The sequence below is a fragment of the Pseudopodoces humilis genome, chromosome 7 (assembly GCF_049639895.1).
Source record: "Pseudopodoces humilis isolate 2021_Gansu_Grassland_sample_001 chromosome 7, ASM4963989v1, whole genome shotgun sequence".
NCBI classification, from domain to species: Eukaryota; Metazoa; Chordata; class Aves; order Passeriformes; family Paridae; genus Pseudopodoces; species Pseudopodoces humilis.
The window spans coordinates 4,076,035-4,093,878 of record NC_142206.1 but is presented as its reverse complement, the minus strand read 5'-3'; the positions used below and the strand labels follow the sequence as shown (position 1 = coordinate 4,093,878).

Below are 17,844 nucleotides of genomic sequence, written 5' to 3'. Positions count from 1 at the left end.
TTGTTGCTATCTGTATGTCATGAAAGAGCCAAATGGTTTCTAAAACATACAGTCACAAACTGATCATAAAATTCCCAAGTGGACTCTGATGTGACTATCATAACAATGGAATGGTGAGTCACTGCAGGAGAATTAATGTAATAATCTTTTCCAGTATTTATAGGACTGGGAGGATAAAATGTCATTTAATTTTATTTGATTAAAAACTAGTAGGCAAGAGAGAAAGAGGAAGAAAAAAGTGAAGCATCTTTTATTTCAGACATGAAAGACGGATGGAATATATAAAGAAGTATATTATAAAGCAGGATATTATAGTGATTAATTTCAAATCTGATCAATGCTCCAAAATGGTCATGTTAATATCATAATGATTCTATTTGATAACTTAAGGTGATAGGTTTTTTTTTAGGTTCTAGCTGCAAGGTGTAGCTTTTGAGTGGAACGGCTAGATTATGAGGAATCGATTGTGAATTGAATCAGAGCTGTATCCTCCTGTATCTAGTGCTCTCAGATTAAATATCATGTCTACTGTTGCTTAAAAGTTTGTTTGGTCTGTGTTGGTTCTTTCAGAAAGGGCAGTGGAATTCAGTGAGCATGTGTTCATTCACAGTAGGTGCTTGCATGGATTCTGACCTAAAGCTCTTCAGTGCTGTCACAATATTGAGAGTTTGTCACTATGTCACAGTACAATGACCCCTATCCTTTATCTCCTCTGCTTTGCATTGCTAGTATTTATTTTTGGTTTATTTTTAAGATCTTCTGTATTAATAAGTAGCATGTATAAGGGGCTTGTCAAGCTAAAAGTTTTATCAAATTTAAAATGAATGAAAACAGAAGGAGATACACATGAGGAAAGGTGGAACTGTTAAAACATAAGTATTCTTGAATGAGCTATAAGATCTTCAAAAATTCATCTGGAAATAAAAACCTCAGGGTTACTGAGGTTTTGCTTTATAAAGCAAAATTGTCTGGATTTGGCAAAAAGGTACCTAATTTATCTTTCCATATTTTGATGTTCAAATGTGATGAAACAAAGGACATTCTCTGTAATACAGAAGTGTTGGTGAAATAAGGATCAAATCTGTTCAGTACTTTCTGGAGATGACCAAAGAAGACATGTTAGGTGTCTAGATGTTTAGAAGACAAAGAGGCATACTAGAAATAAACAAGTAGTTAAACATATTAGTGGGAAAAGACTATTTTCTGGAAATCCACGTTATTAATGATTTTAAGTGGAATAAAATTATTTTTCCAAAGTATTTTAAGGATAGAAGTAGCTCTTCTGATGCTTCCTGTACCTTCCATGATTCTTCCTTCCAGCATCGTAAGTCTGTTTCAGGAAAGACAGACTAATTTTCTAGCTATGATAAAGAAAAAGAGCATTTGTTTGTTTTTTAAACAAAACAAAACAACCAAAACCAACCATGAAGACGTGACTCATGCTGATTAAACTTTTTTTTTTTTTTTTTCCAAGAGGAATTATGATGTAATTTAGATTGGTTTTGACTGTAATGTGTTGCTGTAGAATAAGTGCAATCCTAAATCACACTTGGGACTCCTGTGATTAAGTTTTTTGAGTGCATTTCTGAGTGGGTTAATCTTATGCAGTAAAAAGAAAAAGGTGGTTTTAATTTTCTGTTGCTCCTCCACATATTTCTAAAGGGATTTTTCTAAATGGATTTGCCTACAGAACTAGAATATAAAAGTTAGAGGTCTGTTTATTGCTTATGTACATTATTGCTGGTAAAGATGAAATGGAAACAACTTGAGTGGAAATCAAAGCATAACAGATATACCCTGGAAATTTTAAAAGTAATTTAGGAGGATTTGTATGTTTTCTAGAATTCACATTCATTTTTGCAAGTTTCTAAGCTAAATGCAGAGTTAAAAATTACATTTTTATATTAATAATTTTCATTGAAGAGAGATAATAAAAAAGTAGCTAATTAGTTTAATATCCCACTCAATAGCCAGTTGTTTTTATGGATTTTTATGGGCGTAGTGGAAGTAACAGTACAATGCAAAGAAAACCTAAATGGATTGGAATCTTTGTCATAAGGGAGCTTCACTGAATCTTAGTGGCATGTGAGAACTTAGAGAGAACATGCTTGGAATTTTCAGCATATGCAGGTATGTTTGCAATCTAGCTAAATTCTTATGTTCAGTTGTGTAAAAGAAACAAACACGTTTTTTAACTGTTTCAGTTTTGTGTTTATAAATTGGTTTCAGTGAGTATACTTTTGCTTTTGTTAGGGTGGAAGATAAATCAGAATACTTAAATAGATTGTGGGAGCATTTATATACCATGGATGGTATGACCTTTGTAACATAATTTTGTCTTCTAGATACTGCTTACAAAAAAATTCTGGGTCAGTGCTTTATTTTTTCATATGAGTTATGCAATTTAATATTGGGTGATCACCCAACTAAATTCTCTTTCCTTCATTAACTTTGTAAAATATTGTAGGAAACTTTCGCTTCTAGAGCATAAGTTTAGGAAACATGGTAGTATAGCACAAAGAAATTGTGTTAAATAATGCAGCCTAAAGATCTTAAAAGATCATTTGCTCTTACTTTTAGCCCAAGTAGAGTTATATTATTAGTCTGTTTATTATTAAATGTGATTTTTTTTTGTTTCTTTGGGTGTTTGTTTGTTTTTTTTTTTTATTTTTTAGAGGATTTTCATATGTAAGTCTTTACGTTTTCTAAAAAATGTTTCTTGAAAAATGTTCAGGTCTTCATTGCTTTTGAATTTCTGTTCTTATCCAAAGCAATTTCTGGTTGAATCTTAGTTCTTTAAAGAGTTCAACAGAAAAATTTCACTTAAAAGGTGCTTACCCTTGGGATGTATAATTTGTGAGAATAAGTTTAGTTCGTATTAATTTCTGTTTAATATGAATGTAGCTGATAAGTAGTCTTCAAAACCTGTTTCACATAAAGGATAATCTGAGAAGTGGGAAAAAGCCCCCATGCAGATATTAATATGGAAGTAAATGGAGAATTTGTTTATTGAGTTTAGTTTGAGTTTCCCCCAGTCAACAGAGGTCAGTTCAATCAACTGAGAGAAAAGACCTATGGAATACCAAGATGCAGAGAGTAATTCATGTTTTGTACTTTGGTTTAGATACATTCTCAAAAAAAGCAATAAAAATCCTTTTCTTTCTCTGCTCCAGTATGCTTTCCCTTGACTGTAGAATTATAGATAGATACTTAGTAATTTGAAAAGAAAGCATTTCCTAAGTGGAATTGCAGTTGTACAAGCACTGCATTGCTAAGTGAAGAGACAGGTATTTCTGTCAACAAAAATAGTTCCTGAATTTTAATCAGTCAGGTACCAATGTTGTTAGGCTAAAGAAAGAAGGGGAATAGGGCAGCTCCTAGAAGTACTACTGCTCGTTTATAGGTGAAAGAAGACTTGACACAGCATGAAGTTCTACTAATTTTGTAGCCCAACCTGTCCTGATCCAAGGTGGCTGTGTCCCAAGTCACTGTTTCTTTGGAAGGTCTCAGGAGCAAAGCCTCCTTGTCAGCCTGTTGGATATACAGATGCTGACACAGAAACCTCTCTAGAATGAATCTACAGAAATTGCAGAGCTGTCAGGAGAGCAGTGTTCACCTTTCCACAGTCTCATCTCAGCTGCCTTTCTTCTTGTTCCTTTCTTACTCAAGCTGGGACCAATTGGAACCTGCTCAGTTCCTTAGTTTCCTGTGTTTGCAGATAAACTGTTTACTCCAGACATTCTCCTCCATGAGGTGGCTGGGAGTCAGCAGCCTTTTCCAGTCACTTTATCTCAATATCAAGTCTGATGTCACTATCACCCTTCCCAAATATGAGACAATGATTTTTTTGTTGTTTTGGTGTTGTTTGGTTTGGTGTTTTCATTTGTTTGTTTGTGGGTCTTCGTTTTTTGTTTGGCTTTTTTTTTTTGAGGGGGGGGAGGGGCTGGTAGAAGATTATTCTGACATAATTGCAATTCTGCACAAAATACAAAAAATACTTCCAAAAAAGGCAGTGGTAAATTTTCCTCTAGTACATGAGGGGAATTATAAAAATAAGTTTTAAATCAACCATCAGTTTATCACTGCTATGAGGTAAAAGGTGTTTGTGTTTTCACTCAACAGCGCTTCCTTGATATGACGTTTGGAGCTGGTGGTCACACAACAGCTCTTCTGGAGAAAGCCAACAACATCACTGTGTATGCACTAGACAGGGATCCCACAGCTTATAAAATAGCTCAGCAGCTTTCAGAAGCTTACCCGTAAGTTGTCTCCTCCTGTCTTACATATGGTTGAAATAAGGTTGGTACTCAGGTATTTTATACGTAATTTAATGTATTTCTATCGTTTTTAATACCTGATTGTAGAATAGCATTCTATGCTGTATGTACCCTGTTGAACAGGAGATCCAGTTCAGTTTGTTTATTTGCATGCAGCTGCTTCTTAGGTTTTTGGAGTTAAATGTGTATTTTGTAGTTTTAATTTTAAGTGTGCATCAAGTAGTTAATTTTATATTTAAAAATAGATTTAAAAAAGATTCACGTGTTCTGCTTGCCTTGAGATGATTCTGGTTGCAGAGTACTACAAAAACACATCTTTGTGGTACTTATTTCACAAAAAATGATGGAATAATACGTTTTAAAATAATTAGGTAACTTAAATATGGATTATGAATATTTTAATTAAAATACCCCAAAATAATTGTAATTCATTATTAGGTTTGCTAAGTGTTTTGCCACTGGCTTCAGAAACTACTGAACAATTTAATAAGCTATGGTTTCTGTGTATAGCTTATACTTCAATTTTATTTTTAAATAAGGGTGCTGAATTTCCTAAATGAACAATTGCTAAGTGCAAATTTTTACATCTTTTTTAGTTATGCAAAGTTCTTGTTCCTTTATTTAATTCAAGAAGGAACCCAGTCAGAACATCAGTGCATTCATGCAAAAGTGTGGAATTTATAGAGTTGAATATGAGCTGTTCAGAAAGTTGAATTTTCAGATCTGACCAAGAAGTAAAAATATGTAGATACAAAATAAAATAATACAAAGTAATCAAGACTTAAAAAATTTAGGTAAGGTAGTGAGGAGATAATACTCTCTGTCAGGTTGAAAACATTATTTCAAAAGAGCTTTGACATGAATAAAAGCAATTATTTCTAGTAAGAAGAAATCTGGAAGAGGAGGATGAAAAAACACCTGGTTGTTCAGTCATGTTTTCCCACATAAAACAAAGTTCTAAGGCAGCAGTAATATTCAAGCAATGCAGAAGGTCTTCCTCAACTTTTCTAAGATAAAAGGCTAGACTGTGCATTCCTGCCTTCATGAGTGTTTGACAGAGAGCCAGTGGGAGAAATGCAAGCATGTGTCAAGATAGCATAGCTAAGTTTCTACTCTGCAAGACCACTTACATATATTTCTTTAAATTTTCAGTTCTTTTTGGGCTGAAGTGACATGCAATGTATACATAAAAATTTGTGGAATTCCTCTCTTTACTGTTATTTCTCCAGAGAATGCTCTTTTTGACAGAATGCTCTGAAGAATATTGTCAAGGAAAGTCCATTTTCTTTTAAACTAAGCCTGCAAACGTTCTGCCAAATGTCAGGGGAGTTGTAAAGTCTTCTGTTCTTTTTGTCATAGAAAAAAACCAGTCTTTTAGAAACATTCACACAACATAAAACAACAATGAACAGTCTGAATCAATGTAAATTTATCTGAAAGTATCCTGTGCAAACCTGGATGTGAAAAGTTTATTTTCCAGATAGATTTATTTTCCAGATAGACTTTACAAGTGCTGGCTGCTCTTCTGCCAATAATTGACATCAATAATTTTCTGCTTGTTTAGAAAAGATGAACTTTGTATAGCAGTTGATGTAACTTATTATGGTTTAATAGACAAAGGAGGTCTAGTTCTTATTTTTGATGGTGGTGTCTACATTTATGGATGCAAGTTATCCTTAGAATGAAGTGGACCCTTAAATAACATAGTGTTGTTGGTGAAAAGTCTCAATAATTGAAAGATGACTGCATCACCTGGATATGTATTGTAGGATACAGAGCCATATTCTCATTTGCTCTGGTGTTTTCCTTCATTTCCTGTCCTTGCTATTAGAAAGAACAGGTGAGTCCTTTTTCATAAGATAAATATTATCTTTTCTTACAATAGTTTATGTTAAAATTTATGGCAAAAGAACGTTCTGTATGTGCTAATTATTAATCTGGTTTCCCTGGGAAGTCAGTTGCATAAACCATTGTCAAATTAAAAGGAGAAAGGAGGTATAAGGATGTAATTTATAAACAGGTAACACTTGTGTTTGCTTACAAATCAGTTGAGTATAAGGGATTTACTTCTGAGATATGGAGCTTTCATAAATGGATTTTTTTTCAGTATTCATTAAAAGATAGTTGGTCTAAAATTATGGGATTTTATTGTCTATTTTCTGCACTGTGTTAAAAATAAGCCTTGCATCAGTTCAATTCGAATCTGTGTGGGCATCAAAAGCTCAGGAAATTCATCCAGTTGACATCTGTATCTGGTCAGGTCTATTCTCAGATTAAACAGTTGCCTGGCTGACCAGGGAGCCACAGAAATAGTTGTACTATCTTAAAAATGGCAGTGGCAGCATGCAGTTGCAGTCTAAGAGAAATGTAGGGCTATCCCTTCTGTAAGAAGCACAGCCTTAGATGTACCTCACTGAACAACTGCAATACAGAAGGATAAACATCCTCTACTTTTTTCTGTTCTAGGTTTTTCCCCACATATTCTGTTTAGCACTGCTATTTAGGGAGAGGTTATTTGACTTGCTGAAGTGGTTCATTTGCTTTGGAGGTAGCTGCACAGAGTTGGGGAAGAGGCTGTTGTGCATCCATAACCATTAAAACCTGATTTCCACTGTCTGAGACTGTGAATGCAATGGGCAAACTGAAAGTCATACTCCAACTGAATTTTCTGTTGCCATTTTTTTCCTACTTAAACCAGAATACCACATGTGTTAATTGTTACTGCTTATTCTGGTTAGATGACAATAATAGTAAAATCCTATAGTTCTGATATTGACGATGTGGCTTTGTTTTTTAATGTAATCTTTTTGGAATTCAGAAAAGTTTTTGATTCTGTCTCTTACCATATTCCTCTGGACAAAATGCCCATTCCACAGCTGGATAAACACATCATTGTGCAGTGTGTGAGCACAACAGGCTCACAGGCCGGGGACAAGGAGCTACACTGAATAGGGTGACATCAGACTGGAGAATGATCAATAGAGGGGCTCCACAGGGCTCCATCTTCGGCCCTCTGGTCTTCAGCATCTTGGTGAAGGGCTTGGATGCAGGACTCAACAGGATACTAAATAATTTTGCAGATGATGCAAAACAGGAAGGAGCTGCTGATTCCCTGGAAGGCAGAGAGGCTCTGCAGAGAAACCTGGACAAATTAGAGCTGGGCAATCGCCAATCATATGAAGTTTCACACGGGTGTTATGTGAGGGACTAAAATGTTAGTGGTGAATGAGTCAAAACAATCGGCCATTTGTGGAGTTAGTAGGTGCTTTGCTGATGATATCTGTGGTAACAGCCCAGGTGCCCAGGAAAGACACTGGGAGCTGGGCCTGTGAGGTCTAGGGAAGACTGAGAGGTGATTTCATCAATGCATGTAAATATGCAGGTGTGAGGAGGGTGGTGCCAGATTTTTCAGTGGTGGCCGGTGACCAGACAAGGAGCAATGGTGATAAACTAAACCACAGAAGGTTCCACCTCAACATGAGGAAGAACTTCTTTATGTTAAGGGTGGCAGAGCACTGCAACAGATTGCCCAGGGAAGTCTTGGAGTCTCCCTCTGGAGACATTCAAAATATGCACGGATGAGTTCCTGTAACGCCTGCTTCCTGTCTTGGCAGGGCAGTTGAACTGGATGATCTCCAGAGGTCCCTCCAACCCTAACAATTCTGTGAAATATGCCCAAAGGTATTGTGGGAAGAGGAGATAAATATGGCTAAATTAAGCTATATAAGTTGTATATTCAGAACTTATAAATTAAATCTCCAGAGGTCCGTCTAACCCTAACAATTCTGTGATTCTGTGAAATGTGCCCAAAGATATTGTGGCAAGAGGAGATAAATATGGCTAAATGAAGGAATTTTTCTATATTCAGAACTTATAAATGACATCCTCCATATATTTAACTGAAAGATAGCTGCAGTAATAAGTCACTGGAGGAGAAAACTGAGGAAAAATACATTTGATGTTTGTATTTTAAATGTGTCTCTATTTTTTGATAGCAATTTTATCAGAAATCTGAAGAGGATAGAGTTCCAGCTATAGCTCTCACATTCATTTAGTTTTGCTGTTTATTATTTTTATTTTTAAAAATATGTAGTGCTGCTTTAATAAGGAGAAAATGGGTCAGGGTCTGTTAGATATTCAGTGTGTGGGTGGGAATCCTTTGACGTGCTTTCTGGGGAAGCCACTAACTTGGGAATTGCTGCTGAGAATCCAGGAGAACAAGATAAAATTCAGTCAGTAGCAATATATATTACAAGTAAACCCTTTCACGCCCACTGAAAGGAAGAGGGTAGAGAGGTGGCTGAAATCTGTTATTAATTAAGCAATATCATGGAAAATTTTAAGTATGAGAAACTCATGCAAAGCCAATGTAGAGGAAAAAATACATGCTTTGTAATTCTCTGAGCAGAATAAGAAATTGTAAACTGAAAGTATGGATAAATAGTGTAGAATTCCTCATGCAATTTAAATACCATTTTATTGTAGTTTTAAAGTGATTTTGAGGTGTGTGGGTGCTTGTGGATTTTGCTTTCAGTGTTAAACAAAGTTTGCAGAAAAAACGCGATAGATAGCTGTGCATTGTATGCTCTGGGGTTGCAGGATCATGTCCAGGGAGGCTGCAGTTATTGGTGACCAGCATGGGACTCCAACAAGATGGGCTTCTGCTCAGGAAACCATTTATTCAACACAGGAACAAACTCAGATCCAGAGAGAGAGAGCCCCAAACAGAAGCGGGGGTTGGGTTTTATGGGACAGTTTAAGGTCAGAGTCTAACAGGGACACAGCAAGGGAGAAACCCCAGAGGCTCAAACGCAATCCCAACACCCTGGGCTGCCACCCCACGAGGGTCCAGGGTGGGACAACTCTTTCTGAGCTCACAGGGCACATCCCCTGGGGCAGAGGGATGGAGTTGGCACTTCCCTGGCTTTAAAGCCATGCCTCTCACTTGAACAATGCATATCTGAAACTAAATCTTTGCCTCCCTGTGCTGGGGCACCTCACAACTGCCCCTTTTTAAAATGGAATTTTGATTAGGAACTTAGAATGTTTCTAAAACGTACACAATGGAAAACCCAAGCCCCCCACAAAGCACCCGTGGGACACCAAAAACACTAGCACCCAACAACACCACACATTAAGCAAACAAACGCAAAAGGAACAAAACCAAAAACACACTTAGGACTCTGCCAGCAGCTGGACAGATCAAGCAGTGGTGGTAGTTAATAACATGAAGGTTTTTTAGTTCAGTCTCTTCCAGTTTTTGATTTTCTTAGGAAGGGAGTAGTTCTTTGATCTCCTCTTACAAGGGGCAGAGTTCTTAGTGTTCAGCCTTGGCTCTGGTGCTGGTTGCACATCCAGAAATTGTGTGGTCAGCAGGACCTGGGAAGTGATTGCCCCACCACATTCGGCACTGATGAAGCTGCACCTCAGGTCAGTTTTGGGCCCCTCACTACAAGAAAGACAATGAGGTGATGAATCATGTCCAGAGAAGGGGATGGAGCTGGGGAGGGATCTAGAGAGAAAGTCCTATGCGGAGTGGCTAAGAGAGATGGGGGTGTTCAGCCTAGAGAAAAGGAGACTAAGAGAGGACCTTCTTCCTTTCTACAACTGTCTGAAGTTGTGTCAGTCTATTTTCCCAGGTAATAACCATAGGACAAGTGTAAAGAGCCTCAAGTTGCACCAGCAGAGGTTTAGATTTGATATTAGGAAAAATTTTGTCATGGAAAGAGCTGTCAAGCACTGAAATGGGCTGTCCATTCCACCAATGAGGTGGTGAACTCATCATGCCTGGAGGAATTTGTGACGTGGTTTAGTGGTGAACTTGGCCGTGCTGAGGTAATGGTTGGACTCCATCTTAGAGGTTTTTTCCAACCTAACTGATGCTGATTTGAGTATCAGGCTTCTCCTACATAGCATAATTACAGAAATTTCACTCCAACATTACATTGTTTGAAACGGTAATTGAATGATTTGTATGTGCACGTCTTAATTTTCTTTTCCTTGCAGATTTAATGGATTTTGATTCATTGTGTGGGCTGCAAAATCTTTACCTGTAGCCTGTAGTCTAGTAAGTTCAAGTTCAGAAAGTGTTTCTCTACCACTTTGTGTTGGGATGACTACAGACCATTTCCAATATTGGTTGAGTTTACTTTTCATATACTGGTTACATAATAGACAAGTCCTCATTTGCACTTAAAATAACTTAAAGGGTAGAGTTGCCTGTCTCAAACAGTGTCAAAGCCACAGAGCCACCACAGCAGGAACTTGAGATAAGCACAGAAGGGAGGAATTTTTGACAGGAAGGCGCTAATTCCAGGCCTGGTGGAGGTGAGATCTGGTTAGCACATCCTGGTTAATGCATCCAGACAAAAATTCCCACTGTGGCAAACTAGGAAAGGAAGCAACTGCTCATACACATCACCAGTCAACCAAGATCACCCCAAGTTAAGGGACAGACAGCATCTGTGGCCATCAGTGACCACCAAAACACCCCCAGATTCATTTCTGTGGGATTCCATCAGAGGACTGTGCATGATCCACAGTGTTGAAACAACCCCCCAGGGGAGGTACTTGGGCATTCCCACCTCAACCTGAACATGTATTAACCTGCTGAACTCTGTTTCATGGGCTTCCCACACCATGACAGATCAAAACAGAGACCATCATTTCAACCAACACACATCTGAATTTCAACAATTAAGTCTTGTAGCTGGATCCATGGTGGTGAACTAACTTCCCTTCCCTTCCCTTCCCTTCCCTTCCCTTCCCTTCCCTTCCCTTCCCTTCCCTTCCCTTCCCTTCCCTTCCCTTCCCTTCCCTTCCCCCTTCCCTTCCCTTCCCTTCCATTCCCTTCCCTTCCCTTCCCTTCCCTTCCCATCCCTTCCCTTCCCTTCCCTTCCCTTCCCTTCCCTTCCCTTCCCTTCCCTTCCCTTCCCTTCCCTTCCCTTCCCTTCCCTTCCCTTCCCTTCCCTTCCCTTCCCTTCCCTTCCCTTCCCTTCCCTTCCTTCCTTCCCTTCCCTTCCCTTCCCTTCCCTTCCCTTCCTTCCTTCCCTTCCCTTCCCTTCCCTTCCCTTCCCTTCCCTTCCCTTCCCTTCCCTTCCCTTCCCTTCCCTTCCCTTCCCTTCCCTTCCCTTCCCTTCCCTTCCCTTCCCTCCCTTCCCTTTCCCTTCCCTTCCCTTCCCTTCCCTTCCCTTCCCTTCCCTTCCCTTCCCTTCCCTTCCCTTCCCTTCCCTTCCCTTCCCTTCCCTTCCCTTCCCTTTCCCTTCCCTTCCCTTCCCTTCCCTTCCTTCCCTTCCCTTCCCTTCCCTTCCCTTCCCTTCCCTTCCCTTCCCTTCCCTTCCCTTCCCTTCCCTTCCCTTCCCTTCCCTTCCCTTCCCTTCCCTTCCCTTCCTTCCCTTCCCTTCCTTCCCTTCCCTTCCCTTCCCTTCCCTTCCCTTCCCTTCCCTTCCCTTCCCTTCCCTTCCCTTCCCTTCCCTTCCCTTCCCTTCCCTTCCCTTCCCTTCCCTTCCCTTCCCTCTCATTGCCCCCTCATCCACCCCAGAGAATCTTTTAACAGGAACCTTAATTACCCCATCTCACTGGTGGGATATAATAGCACTATAATTAAAATAATAATTGTAATAATTTAAGCGCTGTTTAGATCTAGAAGTAGTAAAGTGTATTTCATGACACTGTGCTGCAATATGGCATTTATATACATGATAGTATTAATTTCAAGGCTTGTGGTTATGATGACATTCCCAGTAAAGCTTTTCTGTAGCAGTAGATACATTTGGACAAGGATTAAATACTAATCAGTTCTCTAGATTTAATAAAATTTACAGACAAATCAGGCAGGACATCCCTTTTACAAGTTAGGAAATCAAAGTGATGTAATTTTGATCTGAGTGCTCTTGAATAAACTGCTTAATCATATTATTTTAGTAGGAAGATCCTAGAAGAGATATATGCTACATTAAATGAAGTTTAGCATTTTGTGGATAACTGACATTTATCAGTTTTGAAATTAGTTTTGGTTTAGGCAGTTTCTCTTACAATATATCTTGGTTAACCAGGATGGTTAATTTTTACAGTAGCCGTGAGGGGCATGGCCAGGACCTGGATGTTATTCTGTACCACACCACATCATGGGCAGGGGCTGGGGGGGGAAGGTGTCTCCTCCAATTGTGCTGGGTGTGGATGGGTGGTCAGGATAGTGTTCAGTTCCTCATGGTGAGCAATTGTTCACCTCTCTTGTATGCTCTGTTATTAATATTGTGCTGCTGCTGTTTGTTTTCTTATTTAATTTGCTGTTTCCAGTAAATTGTTTTTATCTCAACCTGTGAATTTTATCTTTTGTGCCTCCAGTTCTCCTTTCCACCCCACTGCAGGGGGAGGGAATGGCAGAAGGGGAAGTAAGCAGCTGGTATGTGGTTTGGAACACCGGGGAGTACCATTGCCAAACTGTGACACAATATTAAAAACATTCCCATTGTAAGAGATCTCAGGATGCCTTCAGACATACCACACAGTCAGTATGATCCATCTACTCATGTATATGAATTATCTTAGACAACTTTAGACATCCTTAGACAATGGAAGTGTAGGTTAAGCACCTTAATTCCTTTCTGGCTGAAGAAGCTGCACCTTTTAGACCATAGATGCAGATCAAGAAACAAAGACATTTCTGTTGGCTGTGTTGGCCAGCTGTGTTGGCTTTCTTCTATCACAGTTTTCCATCAGTGTTTCTCGGAATATTCTGAAATGCTAACTCCTTACAGAATGAGAGGACCATCATTTAAGTTGATAGAGAGGGATAAGAAGCTTCTGAAATAATCTAAAACAAGTGCAAACCCGTCTATGTATTGGTTAAGGAGATGGAGCTGAATCTGGGTGATTTGAATTCCTTTTTAAATACAAATGTCCAGATCCTTAATTTATTTTTAAGGACCTGTTAGCTTAATTTCATGGAATGCAATATCAAGTGTTACTTTAATCAGTAGTAGTTTCAGACATATTAATTGTATTCTTACCCTTTCTAAAATTCATCTATGTCAGTGTGGTGTAAAAGTGCTCAGAATATCTTTAAAGTTTACTGTTACAGCTTTCAAACAAAGAGTATTTCTAAGAATTAAGCTTTGAACTTTGAAGCTTAGTTTGGGTTGTAGATTTTTTTTTCTAAAAGGAAAAAATGTTTCAATACCCATCAAGTAAATAATTATCATACTGAAATAATCTTTGAACTTCTATTATCTGTTAAGGAGACATCAGCTTTTTCTTTCAGCCAGTTTTCCTTCTTGGTTTTGATGATAAAGTTTCTTATGGGTGTTTAGATGACTTAAGGACTTTTATATTGCTTTTGTAACCATCTCATTACTAAAATCCATGTAAATGATTGTAGAACTTAAATTCTAATTATTAGCATTTTATAAAGTATGTTTCAAAAATATTTAGAAATATCTTTTATAAACAGTTACATTTTTTTTTTCAGATGAACAGTAGAGGTCTGGGTATATTTTCATTACAGTAACAAGAGCTTGCAGTTTGATTTTTAAAAAATAATCGGTGTTTCATAAAGAATAATGATACAGGATAATATATTTTCTAAAATTTAGTTTTTCATAATAACAGAACTCCTCCTGATGAGAAGGAGGAGGGGAATATAATAATTTCTAATCAGAAGGTTTTTGTACCTGGTAGCTGGTTGTCTACAGATCTTTTTTGTCTTGATAAGAGGATAGTATTTTCATATTCCATAGCAAGTTTGTACTAGGCTGTATATTTAGCTAATTTTTGTTCACATTTACAATGGGGCATTTACATTTACATTAAGGCTCTCTGCACAAATCAAGCTGGCATAAACTGTATTAAAATACCCCTTCTTGTTTCAAACAAATACAGACGAAAGTTTATTTCATCAGTAGATAGATGATAATTGTTGAGGATAGAAGACACTAGCGGTTTTCAGTGAAGATGGAAATTACATAAATGTGTAGACAAAAAGATACTTGTCACTTACTAAGAAAAGGTCAAGACTTGTTGGTAATTAAGATAAACATAATTTACTAAGTGGCTAAATGAAACAAAAAAAAGCTGATAGTCTCTGATTCATAATCTTATTTTTTCTACTTTGATGAAAAGGAAAACAGGTAACTAAATAAAAATATTTGTAAACACATTTTTGTATCAGAACTGAGCTTCACACTTCACTATGAAATATAAAAATGTACAGAGAAATTCAGATTATTTTAATGATTGAGTCATTGGGCTTCAAATACTGTTATTCTTAGATGCATTAGGATTATGCATATAGGTGACATAGACCATAAAAATGAAATACTTTGACTACATAATTTTATTTTTTTCTTGTCATGATAATAAACATAATTTGCATTTTAATTTGATTTTAGTCTTTGTGACTCAGCTGTGCCAAGTATTGTACAGAATATTGAAAGGACTGAAAGCAAAATCAGGCAGTTAATTGCTGCTTTGTATTTGGATGCCTGATAAATTCATCAACTTAGCTTGATCAAGAAACAAAGATTTGGATAGAGAGATTTCAGAGAATTTCTGTGTAAAACCTCAGTGGAAAAAGAATGTAATTTGGAATGGAAATTTCCTGTGGCATTGTCACCTCTGAATGGTGCAAAGGTTTGAGACCAATATTGACTACTAAGTGGCCTTGACACACACAGATTTATAAGAAATAATATAAGTGTCATATCTCAGCAGCACAATCTGTATTATTGATACTGTTTATACTGTCAGTCCTACTGTGGTCATGAGAAAACAGAGGCTGCTGCAATTTAAATATTTAAATATAAATTAGAAAAACAGAACCAAATTCTTTCTGATAACGATATCTAGATTGGCTGTTCAACTTTAAGAAGATCTATGCCACCTGCCTGGCTGGGAAAGGAAAGAGGAAGATAAGGAGCACTCCTTTCCCCCAAGCCTTCTGTGGGAAACCACCTTTTTTGTTTTTTCCCCCTGAAAACCAGCATCTTTGCCTCTCCAAAAAACTAAGAAGTGCTTTTGCAAAGCTTGGAGGCCAGCTGCTAAAACCCCCAATTTTTCTGTGTCAGGGCAGGTTTAATCCACTGCTGCATTGTCGCTGCCCACCTTTTAGGCTGACATGTACTGGCATTATCTTCTATCAGTTTAAGGCAGTAGTTTATTCAAGACTACTATCTCTTCCTAATGAACAGAGTAATTAGCAGCAAAAGGCAAGACAAAAATCTCATTCACCTGGCTGAGTATTAGAATGAGTTTTGGTTCCTTACAATACAATCTAGATATGGCTGGAGTGGTGTGTGGCATCCAGCATTTCAGTGGATTCAGTCCATTCTGAAATCTGCTTTTCAGTGGATGTTAGCACCTAGTGAGTGCAATATTAAGATAGGACCTTCTGGTATTTTGTGTGATGGTCTGACCTGCCACCAAGATGGCCAAATATATGTTGGTGTTAAATAAAAGGACAGGTTGATGGAGTAGTCTGAAAAGGAAAAGGGTTTAATGTCAAAAATAGCAGAGTAAAAGCTGAACCACACAATGGGACATGTCCAAAGACCCCAAAATGGGGGTAGGTAGGATGTATTTATAGAGTAGGGGTAAAGGGTGGAACCTGAGGGTGAGAATCCAATAGAAATCAGGGATGAGGACTATGTAAAACATGACAGGGACAACACAACCAATGGGAGTAAAGAGAATTGTGAACTTTCTAGAACTGGAACCTTACTAAGAAAACTCTATTAACATACTTTCTCCCATGGAGCAGTGATGCAGGAATTTTGCTTGCCCTAAATTTAGTGTGGGTCTGGCTGACTACAAGCCAATTTCCCAAGGTCTTTGGGCAGCTCAGCTCCCACAATTTAGTAGTGTTTAAGCCAAAAACTGATAATGCATGAAATTATGCTAGTACATTTTCATATTCTAAAAATAAATAATTTAAATTAATTTTTGACAAATAAGTAAAAATTATGTGTCACGAGAGAATTGAATGTGTAATTTTTTACTTCTCCAACTAGCAGGACCAAAAATGTGTGGAAATTTTGAATAATCAATACTGTCACTTTGTTGAGTTTTATGTTGCAGCAAATCTCGTTTTAGTTGAGTGAACTGACCATGTTGGATATGCTTCAGTAGTATAAAGGGCAACTTTTTATTTCAGGCTAACGAAATTTGGGTATGTAAGGTCAAACTTTTTTATGCAGAAATTTACATCCTTAAAATTATATACATCAATACCAGCAGCTAAGGAAAGGCTGAATATAAAGGTTAATGCTATTGTGGTATTCTTTATCATGGTACTGAGGGGGAACCCCACAAATGGGTCTACTTTTACAGTGTGCTTAAGGTAGAATTTCTGTGTTGTGGTGTATGACTTATGTACTTCAAATGATCTTACTTCTGCCTGTTTGGAAAGCATCCTGTGCCATGAAAAATACTTAGATTTCCCAAAATAAAACTCAAAATACTTTCCTTTTTAGCCTTCTAAATAACCCATTACAAACATTCAAATAGATTAACAATAATATTAGCTAAAATGGATGGTAATAATGAGAAAATACATGACTGGTCCTAAAACCAGACTTTGAGCTGGTTGTAATATTTGCTGTGTAGAACAAAGTAGATGAGAAGTCTCAAATCATTCTTGTGATAGAAAATTCCACAGAATCACAGAACAGGTCAGGTTGGAAGGCACCACAGTGGGTCATCTGCCAACCTCCCTGCTCATGCAGGGTCATTCCAGAGCACATTCCACAGGATTGTGTCCAGATGGTTCTGAAATCTCTCCAGTGAGGAGACTCCACACCCTCTCTGGACAATCTGTTCCAGTGCCACCTGCACAGGGGAGAAGTTCTTACTCATATTCTGGTGGAACTTGCTGTGCATCAGTTTCTGCCCATTGCTTTGTTTTGTCCTGTTTCGACATCACCGGGCAGAGCCCGGCTCCATCCTCTGACACCTCCCTCCAAATGCTGACAGACACTGGCAGGGTCTCCTCTCAGTCCTCTCTTCTGGAGGCTGAGCAGACCCAGCTCCCTCAGTCCATCCTCATAAGAGATGCTCCAGTCCCTTCATCACCCTTGTTACCCTCCACTGGATCTGTTCCAGGAGCTCCTCGTCTCTCCTGTGCTGTGGAGCCCAGGACAGGGCCCAGCACTCCAGATGTGCCTCCCCAGGGCTGAGCAGAGGGGCAGGATCACCAGCCTGGACCTGCTGGCAATGCTCTCCCTAATGCACCACAGGACACCCTTGGCCTTCTTGCCCACAGGGCACACTGCTGGCTCATGGACAATTTGTCGTCCACCAGGACCCCCAGCTCCTTTTCCACCAAGCTGTTTTCCAGCAGGTCACTCCTCAGCCTGTACTGGTGCATGGGGTTGTTCCTCTCCAGCTGCAGGACCCTGCATTTATTTCCCTTTGTTGAATTTGAGACAGTTCTTCCCTGTCCCTCTGTCCAACCTGTCGAGGTGCCTCTGAAGGGATGCACAGCACTCTGGGGTTCTGGCCACTTCTCCCGTCTTTGTGTCATCAGCAAACTTGCTGAGGGGGCATCTGTCCCTTTGCCCAAGTCACTGATGAG

The 17,844-nt window shown here is 38.5% G+C and overlaps 1 protein-coding gene across 1 annotated transcript in view; it reads left to right on the top strand.

Annotated features, from left to right (window-relative positions):
• Window positions 1–17,844, top strand: part of METTL15 (methyltransferase 15, mitochondrial 12S rRNA N4-cytidine) — an 87,941-nt gene that overhangs the window by 34,934 nt on the left and 35,163 nt on the right. Inside the window, exon 3 of the mRNA XM_014259008.2 lies at window positions 4,123–4,259. Coding sequence (XP_014114483.2) covers window positions 4,123–4,259 — 137 coding nt within the window. The remainder of the gene's footprint in view (window positions 1–4,122; window positions 4,260–17,844) is intronic.